Below are 24,364 nucleotides of genomic sequence, written 5' to 3'. Positions count from 1 at the left end.
CAGAGGCCAGTTTTTGCAGGAAAGAAGGACTGGTTCATAAAGCAACCCTGTCTTTATGAAAAACAATGTATGGAGCTTTCGATGAAAGAGCCTGGAGTTTGAAAATTCTTTTAGCAGAAGTAACAGCAACTAAAAGGGCTGTTTTCCAAGGCAGGAACTGTAAGTCGTTTTTTGCTGAACGTTCAAAGGGTTGATAAGTTAAACCCTGAAGTACTATTATTAAATCCCAGGGAGGTGATGGATCTTTCACTTGGGGTCTGAGCAGAAAGGTGCCCTTCAGAAAAGCCTTACATAATTTGGAAGCAGCCAAGCAAGAAGCATCGTCTCCTGAATGAAAGTTTAATATGGCTGCCAAATGTACTTTGTGGAAAAACTAGTACCTTGCTTAAAAAGAGAAGCTAAAAACCCCAGTACAGCAGAAATAGGGGCAGTGAAGAGCTCAATGTGATTTTTCAGGGCCCAAACTGAAAATCTTTTCCCTTTGCTTTTGTAAATCCTTAGTGGAGTCTTTTTGATGACGACAAAAGTATATCCCAAACCAGGGAAAAAAGCCTGTGCTGTCTAGCTATTACTGGAACTGGAGAAACCACGCAGTTAGTTTGAGGATTGAGATACTGGGATGTTTTATCCTGTAGGGATGTCACAGAAAGTCTTGACTAGGGCCCAGTATCCAAGGAGGATAATGAAGATGACACCAAAGGAAGGGGAACCAGACGTGGCAAGGTCAGAGCTCTTCAACTGGCTGGCTTTCTGTAAGAATTTTGTAATCAGAAGTACAACCATTGGGCCAAATCTGGACTAGAGCATCTCTTGGGGGTCTATATCATATGAGTGAATAGGAAAAAATGCGAACGCTAACAATCTCGAAAGTACTGGACCTCGAACTTGCTATTGTGGGGGGCTGCACCTCCCACTAAATATATGTTCCAACTCTGAGATCGCACTACAGTGAGGAAAGGGCAAATATTCCATTCTTCACTGTACCGCAATCTCAGAAAAAGCACTTTGAGGTCCGGTACTTTCGAGATTGTGAGCGTTTGTGGTTTTTCCTATTCGCTCATATGCTATAGACCCTCTCTTGGTGACTCCCCCTGAGGGAGGATTACGGCAAAGTAACTGCTCCATTTGTTGTTGTGGGGAGAAACAAAAAGAATGCAGCAAGGTTGGCACCAACAACGAAAAAGTTTCTCAGCCACTGATTGACTAAATCACCACTTGTGGACCTGCTGATTTTTTCTGCAAGTATGTTGGATTACCCCAGAATGTGGATTGCTACTAGAAAGTGGTTGCAGGAGATCAGCCACACTTTCATAGCTTCTCGGCAGAGGGGGTAGGATCGAGTTCCCCCTTGTTTGTTGATGTACCAGACCACAGGCACGTTGTTGGCTTGGATCACAATGATCTCTACAAGGAGCACATCTTGAAATGCCTGCAACGCTACCAGGACTGCTCTCATCTCCAGGACATTGATTTGCAAATTGGTCTCTTGGGGGAGGACTATGTGCCTTGGCCCGTCCCTCCCAAGAAATGTTCCCCCCATCTCAGTTAGGAGGTGCCTGTGCTCACTGTAGCTACTGGGGGAAACAAAACTCTGACTGGATCCACCAGTGAATAAGATTATTGAATACCAAAGTAAGTCTGACTGGGAAGGATAGGGGCTGTTGAAGAATAGAACACCGAACAGCTAGAATCCATTGAAGAACACGGATACAGTAATGCGCTAATGTGAATAATACTATAGACAGTGCCATAGAACCTAGGGCCCGAAGAATAAGTCCACAGCAGGAGAAGCAGGATGAGAAAGAATTTGATGAATCTGAGACCAGCTTGTGCATATACGATGAGGAGATAATCTGACTTATTGTGTTTAGATGAGCACCAATGAACACTAGGCTCTGCACTAGTAGCATTTTGGATTTGGGTATATTGACCATAATGCCTAGTGACTGCCAAATTTGGAGCAAACAGTCCCTGGACATTCTAGGAGATGCATGATTGGGGGGGGGCAGTGAGAAGCCAGTCATCTAGGTATGGAAACACTCAGAATCCTTGCAGTCTCACATGAGCTGCTACCACTGCCATACACTTGGTAAACACCATGGGGGCTGCAATGAAGGTAAAAGGCAGGGTTCTGAACTGACATTGACCGGCTCCCAACTGAAAGTGCAAGTGTCTTCGGAAGCATCTGTTTATTCAGAAGTGATGGTATGAGTCCTGAAGTTCTGTTGAGCACATCCAATCATCCTTGTGCAAAAGAAATAGAATGAAATGAACCATGACCATCTGGAACTCTGACTTCCTCACAAACTGGTTCAAGTGGCTTAGATCCAAAATTGGTCTCAGGTTCCGTCTTCTTTTGCACTAAAAAGAACCTTATGTAAGTCCCAAATCCTCTCCAGTCTGGTGGGATCTCCTGGATGACTCTTTTATCCAGCAGCTTGTGAATTTCTTAAGCTGCAACTTTTCTCTGAATGGATGGAACATCGGGAAGCTTTCTTCTTTTGGAAGAAGGCATTTGTGAAAATGGTATAAAGTAACCTCTGGATATTATTTTTAGCATGCAAGATTCTTTTGTTATAGCACCCCGGGTGTCTAGGTGCAAGGACAAGCATTCTCCAAATGCCTCCAGAGGCAGGCAGTCAGGCAGCACTTCAGGAGCACTGCAAGGGTCTATCTGGAAAAGAATAATAGAAATCCTAATTTTGTGGGCCTCCTCTGCTATGAAGACAGCATCTTCTATTTGAACTCCCTCCTCTGCCTCTGAGGGAGTTGTCTCCATGCGAATGCTGGAAAGCTTCCACATTTTCTTGCCTTCTCTTTGATTCCTTGGAAACAATCGTTGAGGAGCAGAAAAGCAAATCCTACCAGCAGACAGAGGCTTTCTTTTCTGTTCACTGTGGGAAAGCATTTCTTTCACAGAAGGACCAAACAAGGATGTTCCATCAAAGGGAGCACTGATGAAAGAAGACTTGAAAGGCTCTGCAAAATTGCATAACCTCATCCAAACAAGTCTCCTAATGGCAATGCTTGAACCAGCAGCCCGTGAGGTGCCTTCTGCTGCATGAGAAATCAACCTCATGGACACACTGGCAATAGATATAAGAGTGGCCAGCTGTGAAGATAATCTTTTGTAATCTTCTTCAGACATAGTCAAATCTTGGTCAAATCTCTCTACAGTCTCATAAAGTGCACCAAATAATTTAGGGACCTCAAGGCAAAGGTCACTGAAGCAAACACCTGCTTTCCAAACCTGTCCAATGCCATCAACTCTCTGTTAATGGGTAGACAGAGAAGCTCTGTTCTGCTAGCTCCTTCTTGCTGGCTGCTGCAAAAACCACTGCATCAACAGGGGCTCCCTTTGCTCCAATGGGGCTTATTTTCTGGAGGAGCTAAAATTTTGTCTGGATGGTGTGGGACAGGTTCAACAGAATCCAGTTGCTTCCATGCCTGGCAAGAGACTAGGTCAGTAAGCTCATCAGCTGGGGGAGTCACCCAAGACGCAGATGGGCCAGCACCAAAAGTCTCCAGAAATAATGACCCCTCAGGGGAAGGATTATCTTATGACCAAACACCTTTCTGTTTATGGATTTCCAAAATATCTCCAAGTGAGACACCATCAGGTGGTGATCTGGGGGGCCCTTCCCCTTTGTTGAAGTCAGTATCTTCAGTGAGAGATTCCAAGGGGGAATCTATGGGCCTCCTTTTACATGCTCTCTTGCAGTGAACATCCTCAGTGGGGTGTTCTGGGGAGGTGTCCGAAGAGAGGGGCAGTTCTGCCATGGGAAATGTCTGGATGCTACATGAAACTGGCTGTCCATGTGGAGTAGATCTGATGGGATCAGATCTCGGAACCATAGAAGGAAGGTAAAATCTGAGGAAGTATGACAGAGTGAATCTCTTGAATAAGAGAACATCCCTTCCATAACCTCAAAGGTAGATAGACCCAGAGAAGCCATGGCCAGCTGCACCACAGCCAAGATATCTAATGCAGGCAGATCATGACTTTGTCCGGATCTGTGCCTCCAGAGGGGAACTGGACCCAAGCTATCTAGCACAGAGGCTCCAAAGGGCAAGAATGGATCAGAGTAGATCTTAGCCCCACTGATCTGGCACTGACACTTCAGCTCTGAGACTCGCCCCAATCTGAAGGAATAGGAGCAGAACTGGTTAGGGAAATCATCGAGGTTGAAGATGTAATTTCCTTCAGCCCCAACACTTGTACTCTTAGAACTCTCAGATCTTTGTGATGTCACGACAGCATCACTCAACGGAACGCCTCTTTTTTTTTCCCGCGCCTGCTTTTTTGGATGATTTGCTTTGCTCTTTAAGAAAGCATAGTAAATCAACGATTTAAAAACCCGATAGTCTGTTTCCTTTTGAAAAAGAATACGAGGAGGAGTAAAGTGTTTTTCCGGACTACCAGATTTCTCAGATCCTGGGGCTCCAAAGCCAAAGGATAGAGTGGAAAAGGAGATACAACTGAATGGGTGGTAGGAGAAATGCTCATGGATCTGATGGGAGACAGAGAGTGTATAACCCCCATCTGCATCTCAGCTCTGAGGAACTTTCTTATCATCCTATCCACTTCAGAAAGATTCCTGGAGGACCTGACAGACGAGGTAGTTGACTGAGGTCTGGAGTGTTTTCTCGGGGTTTGCATTAGTGCAGACAGCAGATGAGGAGAAATAGGGTCAACCATGAACTTCGGTGAGCAAGCTCCTGGTGTATATGAAGTGCTAGGAGTTGGACTCAATGGTTTCTGATCTGCAGGTTGGATAGTGGGACTGGCTGTAACAACTATTGGATCCTAAGGCTTAGGATGCGTACTTTTTCTCTTTGGATCTGACAAACTTGATTTTGAATTTTTTGTGGGGGTTCCAAGGATGAAGAAGTCTTCAGAGACTTTGGTGGAGAGATTTTTCTATGCTCTGATGAAGCCTTGGATGGTTTGATGGGGGTTTGAGCCACGATGAAAGAAGAAGGAGGTAATACTTATTTTGGGACTAGTTTGTTTCTTCTGTCTGCAATAGCCCTGGAGTTAACTGTGACAGAAATGGTACAGTATCTACCCAAATTTTCTACTCCCAAACAGTATATGCACTTCAAAATTTTGTGCCCACGGAAGGTGCAATGTTTTGAAACCTGTAACAAGAACAGGATAGAAAAAAAAGTAAAAACTTAATAACTAACTTTTTTTTAAAACAAATTAAGACTAGAGAAAGTAGGACTACCAACAATAGTAGTTCAGAATACCCTATTTATCTGGGTAAGAAAGAGGTATAGGAAAGAGTAAATATATATACAGAAAGGTATCAACAATGGTACATGAAAGTTATTTTGAAAAGGTAGGGAGCAAACAGATAGAATAAAGTTAAACTACTGAGAGGTAGGAACTATAAGTAAATAGTTAACCAGAAAAAGATGTGGTTTTAACAACAATCACAGAAGCCAGATAATCCACTGAGTAAAAGCTTTATATGAAGCATACACTGTAACCCACTCTAGAGCATTGGCTATACAGCCTTCAAGGAGTGAAGTATCTATGACACAAGCTTCCCATTATATAATGACTCTAACAAAAGAGGTAGGAACATTCAGGGTATGTTAGCACACAGCAGATTTTCTCTTCCAATTAATGATGTTCCACCCATATTGGAAGGTTTAGGTAGCTTTCCTTGTGGGAAATGTTCAAGTTGTAAGTTTATAGTGAGGTGTTTTGATACAATTAATGGAATTATGGCAGATATAATTGTAATACAGAGGGTATTATTTATGTGTTAAGATGCCCTTGTGATAGGTTTTATATAGGTGAGAGTAGAAGAGCATTTAAAGTTAAATTGCAAGAGCTTGCAATGTTATTAAGAAAGGCAAGGTGGAAAGCCCAGTTGCAGTACATTTTAAATCATGTCATAATAGTGATTTAGGGGATTACAAGGTACTGTGTTGGAACAGGTTTGTTTAAATGTTTGGGATAATGCAGATGTAAAAAATAAGCGTTTATTCCACAAATCTATTTTTATTTTAAAATATGGTACTTTAATTCCGAATGGATTGAATACTGAGTGCAACTGGAAATTTTTTATTTAACTATATAATTAAATGATTCCTGGGGGTATTTTTATTAGTCATTATATAATGAGAAGCTTGTGTTATAGATATTTCACTCCCTGAAGTCTGTATAGCTGAGGTGCTAGTGTGTGCTACAATGTGTACTTCATATTAAAGCTTTTACTTGGTGGATTATCTGGCTTCTATGGTTGTTATTAATTTTGTTACTGGTGTAAAGAAGTGGTTTTAATATTCAAAAAACATTTACTACACAATCCAAAATGCTACAAGACAGGATCCACATCCATGCGAGATGGCAGCAAATGAGAGCTGAGATTCTGGGGATGGACTAGGGCATTATGAGTTGAGGGACAAGCTCCAGAGTCAGATCCAAAGTCTGTAAATGCGGGAGGGTCAGATCCATAACCATACATTGAGGAAGAATAAAAAGGACATCATCAGATCTTATGCTAACAACTGCAAAGTCAAATTTTCCTCTAAAGATAGGAAACATTATCACAAAGTATAATGGCAATGCATTTAAAACCAGGAAAAGGAAAGCTTGTTGGATGCTGGTTGAAACGCTGAAACAAAATAACCTAAGTACATATTTTTATCCTGCTAAGCTCAAACTGTTTCTTTGTTCAAAACAGTAAACTAGTACTTAACGAGGAAAACATGCAATGGCCTTGCACGTCACAAAAGATGGAAGTCTGAAACAGAATACTGGAAAATAGAAATCTAGCTCTATATCAAATAGTAACAAAAAATAACATCTAATTATAACCATCAAACATTGTTATCTTTATAGGTTACAGTACTTGGATTTTCAATAAACCTACTTTCAGTAATCGAAGCATTAGAAGTTGAAGATGAAATACCTGGTTTTAGTGTTAGAAAAAAAGGTTAAACTGCTTTTAATAACTTCAAATTAAAGTGTTTATTAATTAAAAGATAACCGCAGTACATACAACTTCATAGCATTTTACATTACTTAAGGTATAATCTAATACTAGCAGCATAAATCATCTGCTCTCAAAGTGAAAGGTTTTGTAAACAAAGGTGTATTCCTTCCAAAGTAGTGAGAAAGGAAAACTGTCCTCTAGGAAAGCAGTAGGGAAAAACTCTTTGGGCAATACAGTAGTAGTCCTCTGAGTTTGTTCATGTAAATAGCCTCACCAGCTACTCATTAACTCAACACAAAACCTCCTGTCATTTATACACATCAAATCAGTCCATCAAAGTGAACATACAGACTCCTACATCATAATCAAAGCAGGAGGATCTGTGATCATCTTCGTGCCCTTAAGTTTATGAAGCTGTGGGTCGGGGTTTCCTCTTCCTTTTCTGCATGTTTCTCAGAATTGCAAGGCTTTTGTTTCTGATCTAAAACTGTATGCAGTACTTTGTAACAACTTACAAAATTGGAATAGAAAATTATTAGCTACCTGTGTATCAAATCTGTTCCATGCGTGTGAAACAACTACAGCAGGCCACCCGGACACCACATTCAATCACAGTACTCCTTCATAGACTTCAAAATCCAGCAAATTGCCACCATCTTAAAAGTCATTTAGGAAAGAAATATTGCCAACTCAGAAATACTCTAAAAACAAAACTAAACAAAATAAACTAGTAAAGCAATAAAGCAACATCAAACACCAGAGATACCCCTTCTCAACTGCAATACATTAAAAAGTCTGCATAAAAATAATGAAAAAGAAATATAGCAAAACCAGAATTATGGCTGTAGCACAAATTAAAAATACTTTACAGTACTAAAAGCACTAAAACAAAATTTTAACTATATTACCTGATTAAAAAACAACAAAATGCATCCAATACAGTATAAAATATATCCTGAATAAAATGAAAGCATAAACTCCACAAACAGAACATGAAGAGACAAAAAGTCAGAAACTGAATAGCATAAAACAGAAACAGTCACCATAGCAAGAGAAAAGAGCCATTCTGAGTTGGACTTGAATTATAAACACATACAACTGCAAAGAAAGACTGTCAGGATGTGCTTGACCTAAGAAGTAAATTTTAAGATCAAGTACACAGAAGAAAAACACTACTTGAATATAAAAGTGCATTAAAATAGAAGTAAAACATGCACAGCAATTACAAGAGAAACCCAAATTAAATAAAGGCAAGGATACTTTCAGCTAAACCAACTTAAGAAAAACAAACGGGGTGGGGAAGCATTTAGGTTAAATATGTTTTTCAGTTCCTGGCACTTGGCACCAAAATATTATTAAGATGCAACAAGCATTAGATCTAAGCCAGCTTAAAAATGATGGTGGTAGGAGCATTACTGCTTGCCAGCTTAAAAATAATGGTGGTGGGAGCATTACTGCTTGCCACTATATGTCTTTCACTTCTTGGAGTTCCCATCATAACATATGGGTCTCCTCATCTGTACTTATTTGGCCTGCCAGAACTCATCTAAAGTTTTATTGGTGTCAGCACCTGTTTCTAAACTTCACAGTGCAGGAAAACACATTTTAACAGAACAGTCCTGCACATGACGAGATTCCAGCATAAAAGTAGCAAATGAATTCGGAGCCAAGAAACAAAGCTATAAGAAAAAAAAATACAAAAGAGTAACAAAGGGAAGAGGACTTCCAAGATGGCTTAAAAATGATTAACAGTTGAACAGAGCTCTCCCAGTGTGAATACTACAATTGTGAAGAAAAAAACAGTGAAACCTACCTAAATGGATAAAATTCTGTTACTGGCTGGAAACTGGAGTGCACGGATGTCAGCAAAGAAGAAATCTGGAGAAAGTAATAGAAAGTTAACCAGAAAAGGAGAAGAGAAACCACTAGCTGGGAAGAATCTTACAGCTATTCTGCAAAAAGCAAGTCAAGGCTCAGCTTTGACATAGGAGAGGATATAAGAGATGGCTTACAGCAATTTGAAGGAAAATAAATCAAATTATTGGCCCTACTGGCCAATAAATTTAGCTCTAACTTTACTCTTCTCTGCCTCAAGATATATCTGAAACTAATTTGCCTCCAGCTTTCATCCAAAATCAAGTCCTAAATTGATATTAAAAACTAAAAGTACTGGATCGATGGGTTCTAGCAATATCCTTGTTTGCATCTTAAATAGCATAAAACATGATTTAGCCACAACAGTAACAACACTATTCAAACTTAGAATCCATACAGGTTTTGTACCTAGGGAATAGAGAACAGCTACAGTCATTCCCCCCTGCATAAAGGAGGGCGTTCCACAGACCCAGGTAATTACAGACCTACAAGTCTGACTAGCCTCATATGCAAAGCTATGGAAACACTAAACAACAGAGGCATAAGGAAACACCAAACACATCTCAGTTTGGATTTGTCAGCGGCAGGTCATGCTTACTCAATTGGGTGGACTTTTCTGAAAAGATCATCAAAGCAATGCATGAAGGCAAAATGATACACACTGCATAACTCAACTAGGACAAAGCTTTTAACACAACCCCAAACACTTAGGCAAAGTAGAAATGCTAAATAAATGGGTAATAAAACCCATATGTCACCTGCTGGATTACCAACTGGCTCAGAGATAGGATGGAGGAAGTCAAAATAGGATACATTTCCTCCACAAAGGGACCAGTCACCAGTGCAGTCTGCCATGGTTTTGTCCTGGGAGCTCAGTGCTATTTGGCGTGTACTTCTCTTAAGTCAAAGCCAAAACCAATGTACTCTGGCTGACTTTAAGTTTGCAGATGAATGCAAGCTAGGAGCAGTCAAATGAATCCCCAATGACTTACCCATCCTGCAGGAAGGTTTGTCCCAAATAAATAACTGGTGTCAGACTCATGACTTGAAACTAAATGCCAAAAACTGCATTACTGTATCTTTTGGGAAACCGTCTACCTCAGGAACTATCCCAGTGACAATACACCCCTAAGAGTTGACCCATTTGTTAGGGATTTTGGAACCTCTGTGGACAGTAGCCTAACTTTTGACCACCATGTGTCCTTTGTCATAAGATAGTTCTTTATATTGCACAGCATATAAACAAAGGTTGTGTCCAGATCTAGGGATGCCATTATTCTCTTTTACTCCCTCTCATTAAGCCAGTCATACAGTATAATGCCCCCTTTGTCATGTGTCTGTCCAGACACATGCAACAACCAGAACTTACCACAAGGATACAATACCTAAACAATATGTCCTACGTGGAGTAACTAAAAGCCCTGTCACTATAATCTGAATCATACAGACTGTTAAGAAGTGACACTTGTTTAGTATACAAGGCATTCTGTGAACCAATACTAATGGATTTACTGCACATCTAGGGATCTAAATCTCTTCTGCACCACCAACAGAATGGTTTGGAGGGACAAGTAAAACTCACAGGGGATACCACTGATCTGGAACAGACTATCTGTCTATATAAAGCAAAGCTCATACCTGTCCATATTCACAATCAATTAGGATCTATGGATGAGAAACAGAAAATTTACCACAGCACTTCCCCCTGTACTACTAATGGAGAGAGACAGCTCCTGCATGGGTCTCCTCAAATTGTCTATGGTATGATCAAAGTTATGCTCATCAAGGATAATATAAAATTATTGACCATGGGATGGGTAAGGCCAATGGTGGCACAGTGACACAGCAGATAGCACTGTTGCTTCACAGCAAGAGGTTCCCTGGTTCGATTCTCAGCAGGAGTGTTTTTTGTGTGGAGTCGGCATGTCCTCGCTGTGGTCGCATGGGTTTCCTCCCACATTTCAAAGCCATGTAGTAGGTGGACACTCTAAATTGGCCATGGTTGTGAACGTGCATGCGAGTATGTGGTGTGGAAGAACTACCGTGGCAGGGCTAGCCACCCGGTGGAGTAAAGCTTGGCTCTAGATGATTGTCACTGGTGAAGTGACACCCCGACCTCACATGCAAAAATGGGAAAAATGGGTTGTGGATGGATGGACGGAAGGGTAAGGCCAATCTAACATCACATGGGATAGGTTATTTCAAACACCAAAAGGGAAACTAGCTAGGCTTAAAATGGCCTGCAACTAACTTAGTACTTACAAACCTAAAACACCTAGAGGTGATTAACATAACTGAAACACTGAAGGAATTTATAGTCAAACAAAATGCTGTTAAATAGAAGGAATTTTAAATAATTATTCAGATGAGCTGAAAAACCTGCAAAAATCAGAGAGGCTGGCTGAGAATGAGGCTTGACTGAATGAATGACTTACACTCAGCAAAGCCTCAAGCTATCTCTATACAATACGCGGACGACTCCACAATAATATGCTCAGCCACTTCTCCATCTGAACTACAGTCCCTAACCCAAAAGGCATTCAATACAGTAGAACAATGGCTTTTACACCACTGCCTCCTCTTGAACCCCCAAAAAACAAAACTTTTGCTTTTTACTCCAACCCGGAAGTCCACCCCAGTAGATTTTACACGCATGTCTAATAATGGCACTCTCATATCTCCTGACCCAACCACCAAACTCTTAGGAATAACAATAGATAGCAACCTTAACTTCGATACTCATATTAACAACACAATAAAAACAGTCAACAAGAAATTGGGGTCCCTCTATAGAATCAAACCCTACCTTACACCATTAGCCAGAACCAGTATAGCCCATACTCACTTAATCTCCATACTCCTCTATGCTTCACCTATATATACTAATCTCTCAAAAAATAACCTCAATAAACTGGCAATCTCCTACAATAATATTGCTAAATTTCCCACTGGCACTCCATTTAGAACCCATCATTGTCTTAATCTAAAACAGCTAGGATGGCTAGAGTTACAAAATCAGCTTCAATTTCACCAGCTTGCTATTGCCCATAAGACCCTGTATCAACCTACCAATACTCCAGTACTCTCTAGCCTTATTACCTCTTACAACAATCTTAAAAACTTACGTTCCTCAAAAAAACTACTTGTTTGTACAAGCAGATCCAACAATTTGGCAGGAGACTCTCTCTTCTCTAACACTGTTGGAAAACACTGGAATCTACTTCCCACTGAACTTTTATCACTGTCTTCAATAACACTTTTTAAACATAAACTAAAACTACATCTTAGAACACATTGGTTATGCCCCTGTACTAACCCTGACTAGCTCATCTTCTTTATACTAATGGATACTCCCTCACCTTTTACTCTTCTGTACTAACTCCAGAATTCTCCTTAAAGAACCAGAGAGACCATGATCTTGCAACTTAAATCAATGTATAAATGTATACAGTAACATCTTTTTATGTACAAAATTATTTTAGTGTTTGTGTTAAGTTTGCTAAAGTATTGTATTTTTTACTAATGCCAGCTGTGATATTCTTATACTGTAGCAACATTTTATATTGTAATTGTGTGTGTTGGAGCTTATCTCCCTGGGCCTCTACTGAAAATGGACATGTATCTCGTTAGACTAGCCCAGTCAACAAATGTAAAATAAACTAAATAAATAAAAACTCTCAAAGAGAACTGTTTCTAAAATAATTGTAGAGTTAGAAGACAGAGTACATAGGGAAAACCTGAGATTTTCTGCTGTACCAGAGAAACTGGAAGGAAAAGACTGTATTAATTTTATGAAAGTACAAATAAGCAATTGGACTGGGTTTGAACATCAGGATTTGTTATTTCAAAGGGCACATGATGTGTATGCTTCATACCTGGCCATGAAAAAGCAGCTAAGACTTGTATTAGTAACGTACTGTTGTATTAGTTAAACTTACCATAACAGTAGATGTTCAAATGATCACTGCTGCAGTATCCTTAGCTACATTGGTTATATATCCTGCCAAAGATATAAGAACTAGACAGCTTCCAAAGCTTCAGGACATCTTCCACGTGCCTAAACTGTCACAGAGCTCAAGTTGAGCTGACTAAAAAACAAGTTTGGGTGTGAAGCCCTTCAGAGCTTTCCTGCTAGCAGACAGAGGGAGGCTGAGCTCTGAAAGGACAATTCTAGGAATGAAAAAAGAATAAACGCCTGCACTAATACACCAAAAAACAAGGGGAGGGTGGAGGGAGTGAGCAGTTACTGCAGTAGTGATCATTCGAACATCTATTGTTATAATAACTTTAACTTGTACAACTTTACTACATTCATTATACTGAACACTGCTGCAAGTAGCCTTAGCTGTATGGGTAGATTAACTTAACCAACTACATTTGGAAGGTGGAATGAGTAGAGTCCAGCAGCCCCTGGAGAATAATCCTAGCAAAACTTGATCTGGATCTAGAGAAGGAATCAAGTTTACAGTGCTTTGTTAAAGTATGCACAGAGGACCAAGTAGCAGCTTCTAGAATACTTCTAGCATCCAACCCTTTCCAAAAACCCATAAATGAAGTTAAGGCCCAGGTAGAGTAGGCTTTCACCGTTTTGTTAAGGCGAGTATATAACAAAAGGTAGTAGCCATAGACAACCATTTTGAAATAGGCTGTAATGAACAATTGATCCCAAGATCTAAGAGATTTAGTTCTGTCAAGATTAGTATCTGAGCTGTCTGTGGTCATCCAAGGTACGGGGTATCCTTTCTCCCTCATTTTTAGATTCAGGAAAGGAAATGAGGAGATGGATAGTTTGGCTTAAGGTATAAAAGAAGGGTTAGTTCTCAAAGAAACCCTGTCCCTATGGATAATGAGATAGGGTTGACTTACCATAAGAGCTTCTAACTCAGATACCCTTCTTGAAGAGGTCAGGGCAATCAGGAAAACTGCTTTCCATGTTAAGAATATCAAGTCAGCCAGATTAGCAAGCTGAAATGGTGCAAGTCCTAGTGTCTCAATACAAAACTGACATCCCAGGGAAGGGTCACCATTTTCTTGGAGACCTCTTATGCAAAACCCCATTCAAGAACATTTTGACACAAGGCTGCACTGAAAGAGGAGGATCCATGGCAGACAGGTTGAAATGGCCAATAAATGAGCCTTGATAAATGAAAATGGAAGGCCATAGAATAGTAACTCTCACAAATACTCTAGAAACAGAGAACAGCTAGCACTGAATGGGTATTGGTTATGCTGCTGGCAACAAGTGGAAACGTTTTCCATTTGCTAATATATGATTTCCAACTAGCTGGCTCTCTTGCCTTCATTAGTACCTGTAGCACATCCTCAGTAAATAGCTGCCTAAAAGGAATTAAGATCCTGCCATTTTGCCAGTCAAATAAAGTTGACTGATGTCAGAGTGTATCAAACATCCCTGTTCTTGTATAAGTAGATTCAGTCTCTGAGGAAGCTCATGGTAATTGCCCTTGGCCATTTCCAAAAGAAGAAAGAGCCATGTTGCATGGGGTAGAAGGGAGTCACCACAATCTTCTGAATCTTCAACGGTACCCTAGGTATTAGTGAAAAGAGTGGAAAAGCATACAGGAACAGTCCATCTGTCTTCCACGTCTTCTTGCATGGAACAGAATCTTGCTATTTGATTGTTCAAAGAGGAGGCGAACAGGTCTACTTGAGGACTCCCAATAGACGGATCAAATACTGGATGACCCCCCTCTGATCTAGTTTCCATTCACAAGGGTCTGCCCAGGTGCCTCTCAGCTTATCTGCCACACAGTTTTGCTCTAACAGAATGTAGGATGCCTGTAGTGTGAGATTGTGCTGTGAAGCTGGATCCCAAGCTAAGATGACTAGTCTGCAAATGGCATACAACTTGGTTTATCCTCCCAAAAGGGGGACTTATCTGCCCTGCAAAGGAAAGCACAAACTGACCATCGATCTTCGAAAGTTTCAGAGGACCGTACTCTCCAGCAGCAGAAATGTTCTGAAGAGATTTCTGCCCAAACTTGTCTTTCGGTCAGCCCTGTGTTCTGTACGGGGAGCATAAGTGTGATATATGGCACATACGCGATCATTAGGCTTTGGTATACTGGGCGAGTGTCAGGCTGCCCTGGGTGGGACATCCCTTCTACCTAGGATACTGCAATAGTGATATAGATGGACATCTGCAATGATATATGACCTCTGTTTAGTGCAGGTAAAGATACATTAATTTGTTCATATTAATATTATTGTCACAAAAATCATGTTTCTCTAAATATCTTGACAAACACATAGCACAGACAGAACATCTTAGCTTCATGTGAAAGCTCTCAGCCAGATGAACAAAATGCCTCTTATAGTATGTGTAACTTAAGTGGTTGGTGAAATATTATAAATTCTTGACAACATATTATAAATTTAATAGTTACCATGTTTACAGTAACTTATAAAATCCAGTTTAAGACCTAGAATCTAAAGAATACTACCACTATAAAATACTTTGTGTTGAAGAGTTTCACGTTTACATTTCTTTAGTAACCTCTATAGTTTCAGAGATGTGTGCATTTGTTTGCAATGTAAGAACAATTTGATTTTATCTGAACGCTGAGGCTCTGTTCATTGGAAGTTAGAGTATAAACTTCAAGAGCTCCACTGCAGGGAATGAGTTAATGTATGTGTACCAATATCACTGTTTATTAATTAAGATTTTATAAAAAAAAGAATCCACAAACATTTAATGTGAAGAGATGACACTGAAAATGAATTAAAGAAATGCTTCTCCAGAAACTGCCTCATAGACTGCTAGTAAGAAATGTTTTATGTTAAGGCCGACAACTATATCAATGAAAGGGGTACATTTTGGTAGCTACACCTCCTTAAGTTAAATACTACACTGTTTACATTACATGCATCCTGAAGCACTACTTACCTATCTGACAAGTTATGCATCTATATGTTATCCAATGGTGCTATTACCATCAACCAAGTTACAGAAACCCCCTTTTTCCCCAGGCCACAAATGCCCAGCTTGCTGTCCTGAAAAGATGCTCATTGCAGGAAATCCCAGGAACCTAAATCTGTACAGAACAGAATATTGCCAATAGGGAAGACTGCTTAACCCCTGGTGTAGCATCATCCTATCAACCTTTTACCTCCCTAGAATTTATTTATATGCAGCCTAATCCTTCCTCCCCAATCACAACAGGAAGAATGAAGACAAGTAGTACTACCTCTACCCTTGTACCCACAGCATTTTGCAATCATGACAGTGTTTTACTATATCAAATTAATTCTGTTTGTAATGATGGCTACTGTTACTCTTAAACCTCCATCCATCTTAAGCTGGAAGTTGGCAGGGAAAAAGGGGATTTTACTCCTCTTACAAACAGAATTAATGGAAACAGACATGTATTTCAAAATTTTTTTTTTCATTTCTCTTAATGAAATCAGCTCACATCAGAAACCAGGAACTGCCTCACTGTCCTCACTCAGTTGTGTGCCACAAACAGAAGTTCAGTCTAAGATTTTACCCTGATTTATTTCATATTTTCTGAGGTAAAAACTGCACCAGAAATCCTGTTAAAAAATTTTCACTACTTCAACCCACTATTAGGAAAATGATCAGCGATACAGGCAATGTGCTTTTAGCTTCTAAACACATCCAATGTTAAATGGCTACAAAACAGAAGTATATTATACTTGGGAATAAGACTACAGCAATGTGCGGAATTCAACAAACTTTTACAGTCCCTTTATAAATGTGACCTTAACATTAGAAGAACAATGTTTTATTTGAACAAACAGGATGTTTTTTAAATATTAATTTCACATGGGTGTGACTGTGACAAAAGCAACATTTGGGATGACATCTACCTCAAACTTCTAAAGTTATGTAACAGGGACTTACAGGAATAAGAATAGTAGTAAAGTGCTGCCTAATCAATCCTTGGAAAAACATACCTACCACATTACCAGTCCTTGAGAGTATTACCCAGTTTTCCACCATGTTGAGATACAGCTAATGGACTTAAACTGAGCAGTGCGTATCCCCTGCCTCATCATTGAACTGCTGAGACCAGCCACTCAATCTCATTTCTCCCGTGCTAGCTTCTTCAGTGTCTGCTCTCTTAACTGAACACAAGATGTCAGGGCTTCATTCATCTGCATCAAGGAACCAGTTACTAGAAGTGCAAATTACATATTTGTAAAAATTAAATGAGGATAAACCTCTCTGAAATTCAAACTTGCACATGAAAACTGACAGTACAAATGTACGTACTGTATTCCTAAGCACAAAGAAAATACACACTTTTTCTACAAAATGTTTGCTTTATTAATTAATAAATCTTTAAAAAGCGTAATAACCAGACCACTAACCTAACTCTCTTGCTTCAAGCAAAATAACATTCCTAAATGCATGACCTCATTTTAACATGGCTAAATCAATTGAAATACTCACATCACTTATGATGATAAAAGCATGGGAGCTGCCAGATTTTTCTGTAATGAAATTAAAGACTCTCACAAGGGCTACTCCTGTATCAGTGTTTCCATCAACAACGTCTTCATCATTAACAACAAAGACGAACCCAATTCTAAAAAAAGAAAAAAATACAGTAATATTGTGACTTTCAAAGACAGGAAGAAAGGGCTTAACAAATGTACTTCCCCAAAAGTGGCAAATCTTACTTTTTAAAATACATCAGTATATTTGCTTCCCAAGACAAAGAAAGAAAAAAAAAAACATGACTTTACAAAAATTCAGTTATCAATGCTGAAGTTAGCCCATCTCCAATGGTATAGAGAGGAAAAACCTGAACCAGGACCCAGAGTAGATTAATAGATAGGGTGTCTACTGCAGCAAGTGTGAGGAGGATAAACATACCTATACTGAGGGGGAGGGATGGACCCAGACTCTTCTATGGCACAAACCCTCAAAGGATAGTCAGTGACACAATGATCATCCATTTGGTCACCAAGCTGCATATGGAGCAGCCTTCACCGTGGGTGTATAGGAATATGTTTTTGCAAGGAAGACTGCATAATGGCCACAGTGGTGGCATTAGTTGCATATCTCACACCTGCTGGATAGTTAAAGCCTACAAGTCCTCATTGTTGTGAATCTAGTAAGCGCATAAATCACATGGCTGTCTGGATGACTGCCTTTCCACATGGCCTTCATCTTGCTGATGATGCCCAATAAGGAGGAATGTATGGTCTGAAGCCCAGTCACTGAAGACATGATGATTGGTATGCATGAGGAAAAACATACAGATAAAAAAGGCCAAGTTAAATACCATGATCCCGGAAATGGAGAGAACCAGCAGGGATGGCACATCAAACACCAAAAAAAAAACAGTTCAGAAATTAATCATAAAGTTAAAGCTAAATAAAATGCAAATCAGGTCATCAAACAAAATGCATTAAGTCCAGAAAATGAGGAAAGTACAGTTCTGTAAGCAAACTTACCATAAGATGAGATGTCAAATAATCACTGCTGCAGTAGCCTTAGCTATTATAGTTCCCTGACAAGGCTATAACAGCCTGCCACCTTCAAAGCTTCACGGCACATTCCCACACAACCAAACTGTCAGGCAGCTTGAGCTTAGCTGACTAAAAGATAAGTTAATTCGCCAAGCCCTAAAGATCTTTCCAGCCAAGAGAGACAAGGAGGCTGAGCCCTGAAAGGACAATGGTGGGAAGAACAAGAAAATAATCAGACCCTGGCATAAATAACACACTAAAGAATATGGGGTATGCAGGGAGGAAGGGGCTATTATAGCAGTGATCATTTGAATATCTACTGTTATGGTAAGTTTCTTGCACAACTGTATTATGCTGATCATACTGATCACTGCTGCAGTTGCCTTAACTACATGGATAAATTACCCTAGTTTACTACATTTGGGAGGTGGAAGGAGAAGAATCCAAAAGCCCCTGGAGAATTGTCTTTGCAAGGCCTGATACAGACCCAGAGAAGGAATCAAGTTTATAGTAATTTGCAAAAAGATGTACAGAAGACCATGCTGCAGCTTCTAGAATACTTCTATAATTCAGTCCGTTCCAAAATGCCATAGATGAAGCCAAGGTCCTGGTAGAGAGGACTTTGGCCTGCCTAGAAAAACTTTGTCATGTTGAGTATTAAAAAAGGGTCTGTTTTGACAATGGTTCTTAACAAGAAATCAACAACTGACCCGAAGATCTGAAGGATTTACTTCTGTCAAGACAGTACGAGAATTTTCTGCTGACATTCAAGGCATGGGATAGCCTCCCCCCCCCATTTTTAGGTTCAGGAAAGAAAACAGGGAGATGGATAGTTTGGCTTAATGTAAACTCAGACACAATTTATGCATAAAAGAAAGATTAGTTCTGAAAGAAACCTTGTCCCTTTGGAAAATGAGATAGGGTTGACTCACCATGATACTCTTCTTGCAAAGGTCAGAGCAATCAGTAAAATTGTTTTCTATGTTAAGAATCTCAAGTCAGACAAGGTAGCTGGTTCAAATGAAGCGAGTGTTAGCTTCTCTAGCACAAAATTATGATTCCAAGGAGTACTACCAGTTTACTTGGAGGTCTCTTGTGCAAAACCCCCTTCCAAACATTTTGACATGAGACTGCACTGAAAGAGGAGAATGCATGGAGAGACAGGCTGAAATTGCCAATAAATGAACCTTAACAGAGAATAAAAAATGGCATAGGATAGAAACTTACAAATATTGAAAAAAAAAACAGAGAATAACTAGCTCTGAATGGTTGCTGGTTATGTTGTTTACACTGACTACAAAACCTTTCACATTTGCTAATATATGATTTTCTAGTAGAATGATTTCTTGTCTCCATAAGTACCTACAGAATGTCCTCAGTAAACAGGTGATTAACTGTGGGGGATTCCTTATGAAAATTCAGAAGTACCCAGGATATTAGTGGAAGGGGTTGAAAAGCAAATGGGAACATTCCTGTCCAAGGAAAGGAAAAGGTATTTGTTTTCCAGATTTTCTTGCATGGAGACCTGGAACACAATCTTGCCAGCTGATGGTTCAGACAGGAGGCAAAGACGTCTAGTTGAGGAATGCAAGTGGATCAAATCTTGTAAGACACCCACCACGACCTGCTTTCCATCTGTGAGTGCTTGCCCTGTTCCTGCTTAGCTTGTCTGTCACACAGTTTCACTCTGATGGAATGTAGGATGCCTGTAGCATGAGGCTGTGCTGTGAAGCTGGATCCCAAGCTAAGATGGCTAGTATTGAATTGGCATACAACTTGGTTCACTACTGCTTGTTGATTACCACATGACTGTGATACTGTTTGTAACCACTTGAAGAGGTTCTGGGGACCAAAGATGCTTCACAGAATTGAGTACCTTGATTAGGACAGGCATCTCTTTGATACTTATGTGCTTGCATCTACCACTTGGTATCCCACACACCCTGCACTTTTATCACTCCTGAAACTGCTCCCCAAACAGAGTTCAAAGCGTTTGTGATGACTGACTGCTTTGGAACAGGGAAGGAGAAGGACAGACCTGAATTTAAGGATATCTGTTGTCTCCATCAAATGATTTGTCTTCCAACAAACCTGGGATTTGAGAACACAAAGAATGTTGGTGCTGGGACCAAATAGACTTCAGATACCACTGTATCTTTCTCATGTAGAGTTTTACCAGGGCTATCATGAGAATTACAGAAGCCATGAAACCCAAAATCCTGAAGTATTCTCTCTCAGTAACCAAAGTTTGAGTACAAAACCTTGGAAAAAGATCTAGACAAAGATCTATTTTTTTCTGTGGAAGAAAGGCTCTTTGAACTGTGGTATCTAGCTGATACCCCAGGAATACAATCATGTGTGAAGCAGTCAAGAAAGACTTTTGAATGTTCTTTTGGAATCCCAGCTTGTGTAAGATATTTCTCACTTGAGAGAGAGAGACTCCTGACACTTTGTAAAAAGACTCTGCAAAGGTAAGTAAGTCATCTAAATATACAAAAATGTGAATACCCTGCAGGCTGCAATGAGCTACAACTGGAAAGAGACACCTTGTGAACACTCTTGGTGCACTGGACAGTCCAAAGGGTAAGACGGAGAACTGATAATGTGATCCAGACACACAAAACCTTAAGAAACCACTGAAGTCTAGATGAATAGGAGTGTGACGATAAGCATCTTTTTTTTTTTTTTTTTAAGTCGAATGTTGTCAGGAAACTTGAAAGAGGAGGTAACATGTTGTGAAGTGATATCCTGAATTTGGGCCTGATCGTAAACAGGTTTAAGGAAAGAAAGATCTAGAACTGGTCCCCAAGCATTTTCTTTCTTTGGCACTAAGAACATATTGAATAAAAATCCTTCCCCATCTAGGAAGTAGGAACTGTCGCTATCACTCCTTGGGATAGCATGTGAAGAGGAACCAGTAGAAACAAACCAGTCTGATCTGGAGGATGAGGAACTACCTTCTGGACAGGAGGAATTTCCTGCAACCTGCTATCTGTAACCTTGGTGAATGGACTTCAGAACCCATTTGTTGTAAACTGTAACCTTGGTTATCGGAAACTATCTATTGCCAAGGAGAAAAATGGAGATTCAGACTTTTTGGAAGAAAAAAGGGGCAAGGGTGGGAGGGGGGGGTAACAATGTCTCTTGAATAATCATTCAGACTTATTGGACTGTCCTTGTTTTGGGGAGGTTCAAGACTTTGTTTTAAAACCCCCTTGCCATTCCCCTCTTAAACATCTGTCTTCCTGTGTTTTGTTGAGACTGGCTATTCTGCTTTTTGCCAAAACTGAATAAGTAGTTAATAGAATCCCTTAGAAAATTTGGAAGGGGAGGGCTGAAAAATCTTCCCTGGGTCAGCTTACCCCTTTCATCACACTTTCTGATCACCTCTGCAGCAGAGGGGCCAACAATTAAATCCTCACCCAAAAGGGAATTTAAAATCTCATGTTTAACATAATCAGGGAGGTTCTGAGAATGCAGGCAGGCAAACTTCCTCAAAATAGTACCTGCAGCCATAGCCATGGAAGAAGTGTCAACTGAGCCATAGATACACTGCATGCAATGAGTAGTGACTTGTACAGTAGAAAAAACTAAATTATTTAAAGTAGATTTTTCTTCATAAGATGAAACATCAGATAAAACATTCTTAATACTTTTAAAAATTCGTCAGAACAAATGTTAACATATGAACCTGACAATTTAAAATTATGAAAATCAAAGTTGCAGAGTATAAATTTTTTACCATACTTTACTTTCTCCATCCTTATCAGAAAGAGTAGGATTAGAATTGCGTTTAGCAGCAGTGGGATCAACTAAAGCTACAGCTGCCGGGTCAGGTTTCAGAAGGGTGTATAAAAATGTAAGACTGAGGAACTCTATACACCCTATCTGCCTTATTGGGGGTAGCTAGCTAACTATAAAAATATTGCAGGCAGTAACACATGCATTTATTTATTATTTATTTATTGACATTTGATTGGGGGAAGTCCCTTTTCACTGGAGGCGTGAGGTGAGAAATTCCAAATTATTCGAAAACATTTTAAGAACAATAATTTTACAATCTTCAAAAATAAAACACAAACATCTGAAGTTGAAATTATAACAACACATTATAGGCATAATACAAATACATTGGTTAAACTGATACAAGGTATATGGCAATCATTTAATATTTAGATAAGTTAGTCTAATATAAATAGGAATTTCAATATGAAGTGGGGGAAAACAGGCTTATGGCATATTTAGAAAGAAAGTCAGGGAAGAGAATTAGATAGCAGTGCGGACGTAAGTGATAAAGGGAGAGTAAGGAGGTATAGGGAATGGAAAGATACTTGTTCACATTTAGGGATATAGTTTATCCTGGTTTTGAGCAAGAACAGAGGCAGATTTTAGCTAGGAAGTCTTTCAGGATGGTTTTGAAAGATGGGAGGGGAGTTATAGACCAAATAGATACAGGTATGGTGTTGCAGGCCTTAGCAACAATGTACGAATACAGACAATGCCTAGCCAATTTGCTAGGTTTATAGACAGGAGTTTTTGGTTACTGTACTGCAATGACGGACTGAGAACACAGTTGTGTAAAATGATTTTTAGTGCTACGGGCAGAAGGATGCTGGACACTTTTATAGGTGGTAAGAAGTTGTGTATATGTTGGTTGATATGGCAGTTTTAACCAATTTAGGCTTTTCAATGTTATACAGTGGTGGTTTCTGAAAGGGGTAAATGCTGCTGCAAATTTAGCAACTTTGTTACAGCATTGTTTAAATTTTAATTTTTGTGAAGCCTTGAGGTTAATAAGGATGGGAGCGCCACAAAGAAGAGTGTGGAGGAGATAAGTAGTGGCAAGTGTAGTTTCAGTTGAATCAATGAGAATGTTTTTGGCTCTGTAAAGCATCCTTAGTTTATGATGAGTTTTTCTTATGCAAATTTGTATATGAAGGCTGAATGTAAAATTATCATCCACTATCACCCCTAATAGTTTGCTATGAGAAGTGTGTTCAATGGTTGTATTATCAAGACACAGGACTTTAAATTTTGTTTTTTATGAGAGAGGGATTTGGGGAGAAAAGTATTAGCTTGGTATTTTTTGGGATGAACATGAGTTGTGAGTTATGAAGCCATGTTTCAGCAGCTGTTAAAAGTTCCCAAATAATTTTTTTTTGAGGTGTACCATGTTGTCAGATGTTCAAATGGGAGTGAAATCATCTGTGTATTGTATCAGGCTGGCCTGTTGTATAGAAGTATGCAGGGTGTTGGTGAATATGTTAAAGAGGAGGAGACCAAGGATATAGCCTTGTGGCACACTGTTGGTGACTGGGTGGGTAAGGAGAGAGTGTGGAGTGCCATTTTATGATACCTATTGGACAGGTAGCTTCTGAGCCACAGAAGAGTGGGTAGACAGACACCTAGTGAGGACATCTGAAGTAGAAATCTGCTGTGACTATGTCAAAGGCTTTACACAAGACTATAAATAAGGAAAATACTAGTCTGACATTATTTGTAGCTTTATTGACAGTATCTATATAGGTTAGAAAGGCAGTGCTCATACTACGGGAAAGACAGAAGCCATGATGTGTAAGGGACAGGAGGTCTTCCAGCAGGAGATATTCTAGCAATTGTTTTTGAATACATTTTTCAAGCATTTCAGCGAAAGGAGACAAGATTGCTATTGGTATAAAGTTACTAATGTTTGTTGAATTTCCTCCTTTGTGTATAAGGATAATGTGTGAATTTTTCTAGAGACAGGGAACATGGGATTCCTGGACTGACCTCTTTACAAGGATTGAGACAGGATAGGCAATGCTACTGGCTGCAATTTTTAGGCACTTGCTTAGAAGGTCATAAGTTGAGGAAGAGCACGGTTTAAGTTTAAGAGTAGTTTTACATAGGATGTGGGCACAGGTTAGAAGGTGAAAGAGGATGTGGTGATATGTGGCTGTTGAGAAATTCCTGGTTAAAGATGCTGTTTATAAAATAAAAGCTGAACTGTATTGCAGTTTCAATTGTTATTAAAAATTTGAAGTTGTACACAGCAATATACATTAGAAATATGTAAAATTACATGGTACAGTGGTAGC

At 39.6% G+C, this 24,364-nt stretch overlaps 1 protein-coding gene across 2 annotated transcripts in view; it reads right to left on the bottom strand.

Annotated features, from left to right (window-relative positions):
• Positions 1-24,364, bottom strand: part of UGGT2 (UDP-glucose glycoprotein glucosyltransferase 2) — a 4,352,373-nt gene that overhangs the window by 2,742,323 nt on the left and 1,585,686 nt on the right. For both annotated transcript variants that reach the window (XM_044072987.1, XM_044072988.1), the window contains exon 16: positions 17,263-17,398. In XM_044072987.1, the coding sequence (XP_043928922.1) occupies positions 17,263-17,398 (136 nt within the window). The remainder of the gene's footprint in view (positions 1-17,262; positions 17,399-24,364) is intronic.

The sequence above is a fragment of the Protopterus annectens genome, chromosome 5.part1 (assembly GCF_019279795.1).
Source record: "Protopterus annectens isolate FY-2018-M chromosome 5.part1, PAN1.0, whole genome shotgun sequence".
Lineage (NCBI taxonomy): Eukaryota > Metazoa > Chordata > Ceratodontiformes > Protopteridae > Protopterus > Protopterus annectens.
This window is presented reverse-complemented; position numbering and strand designations above follow the sequence as displayed.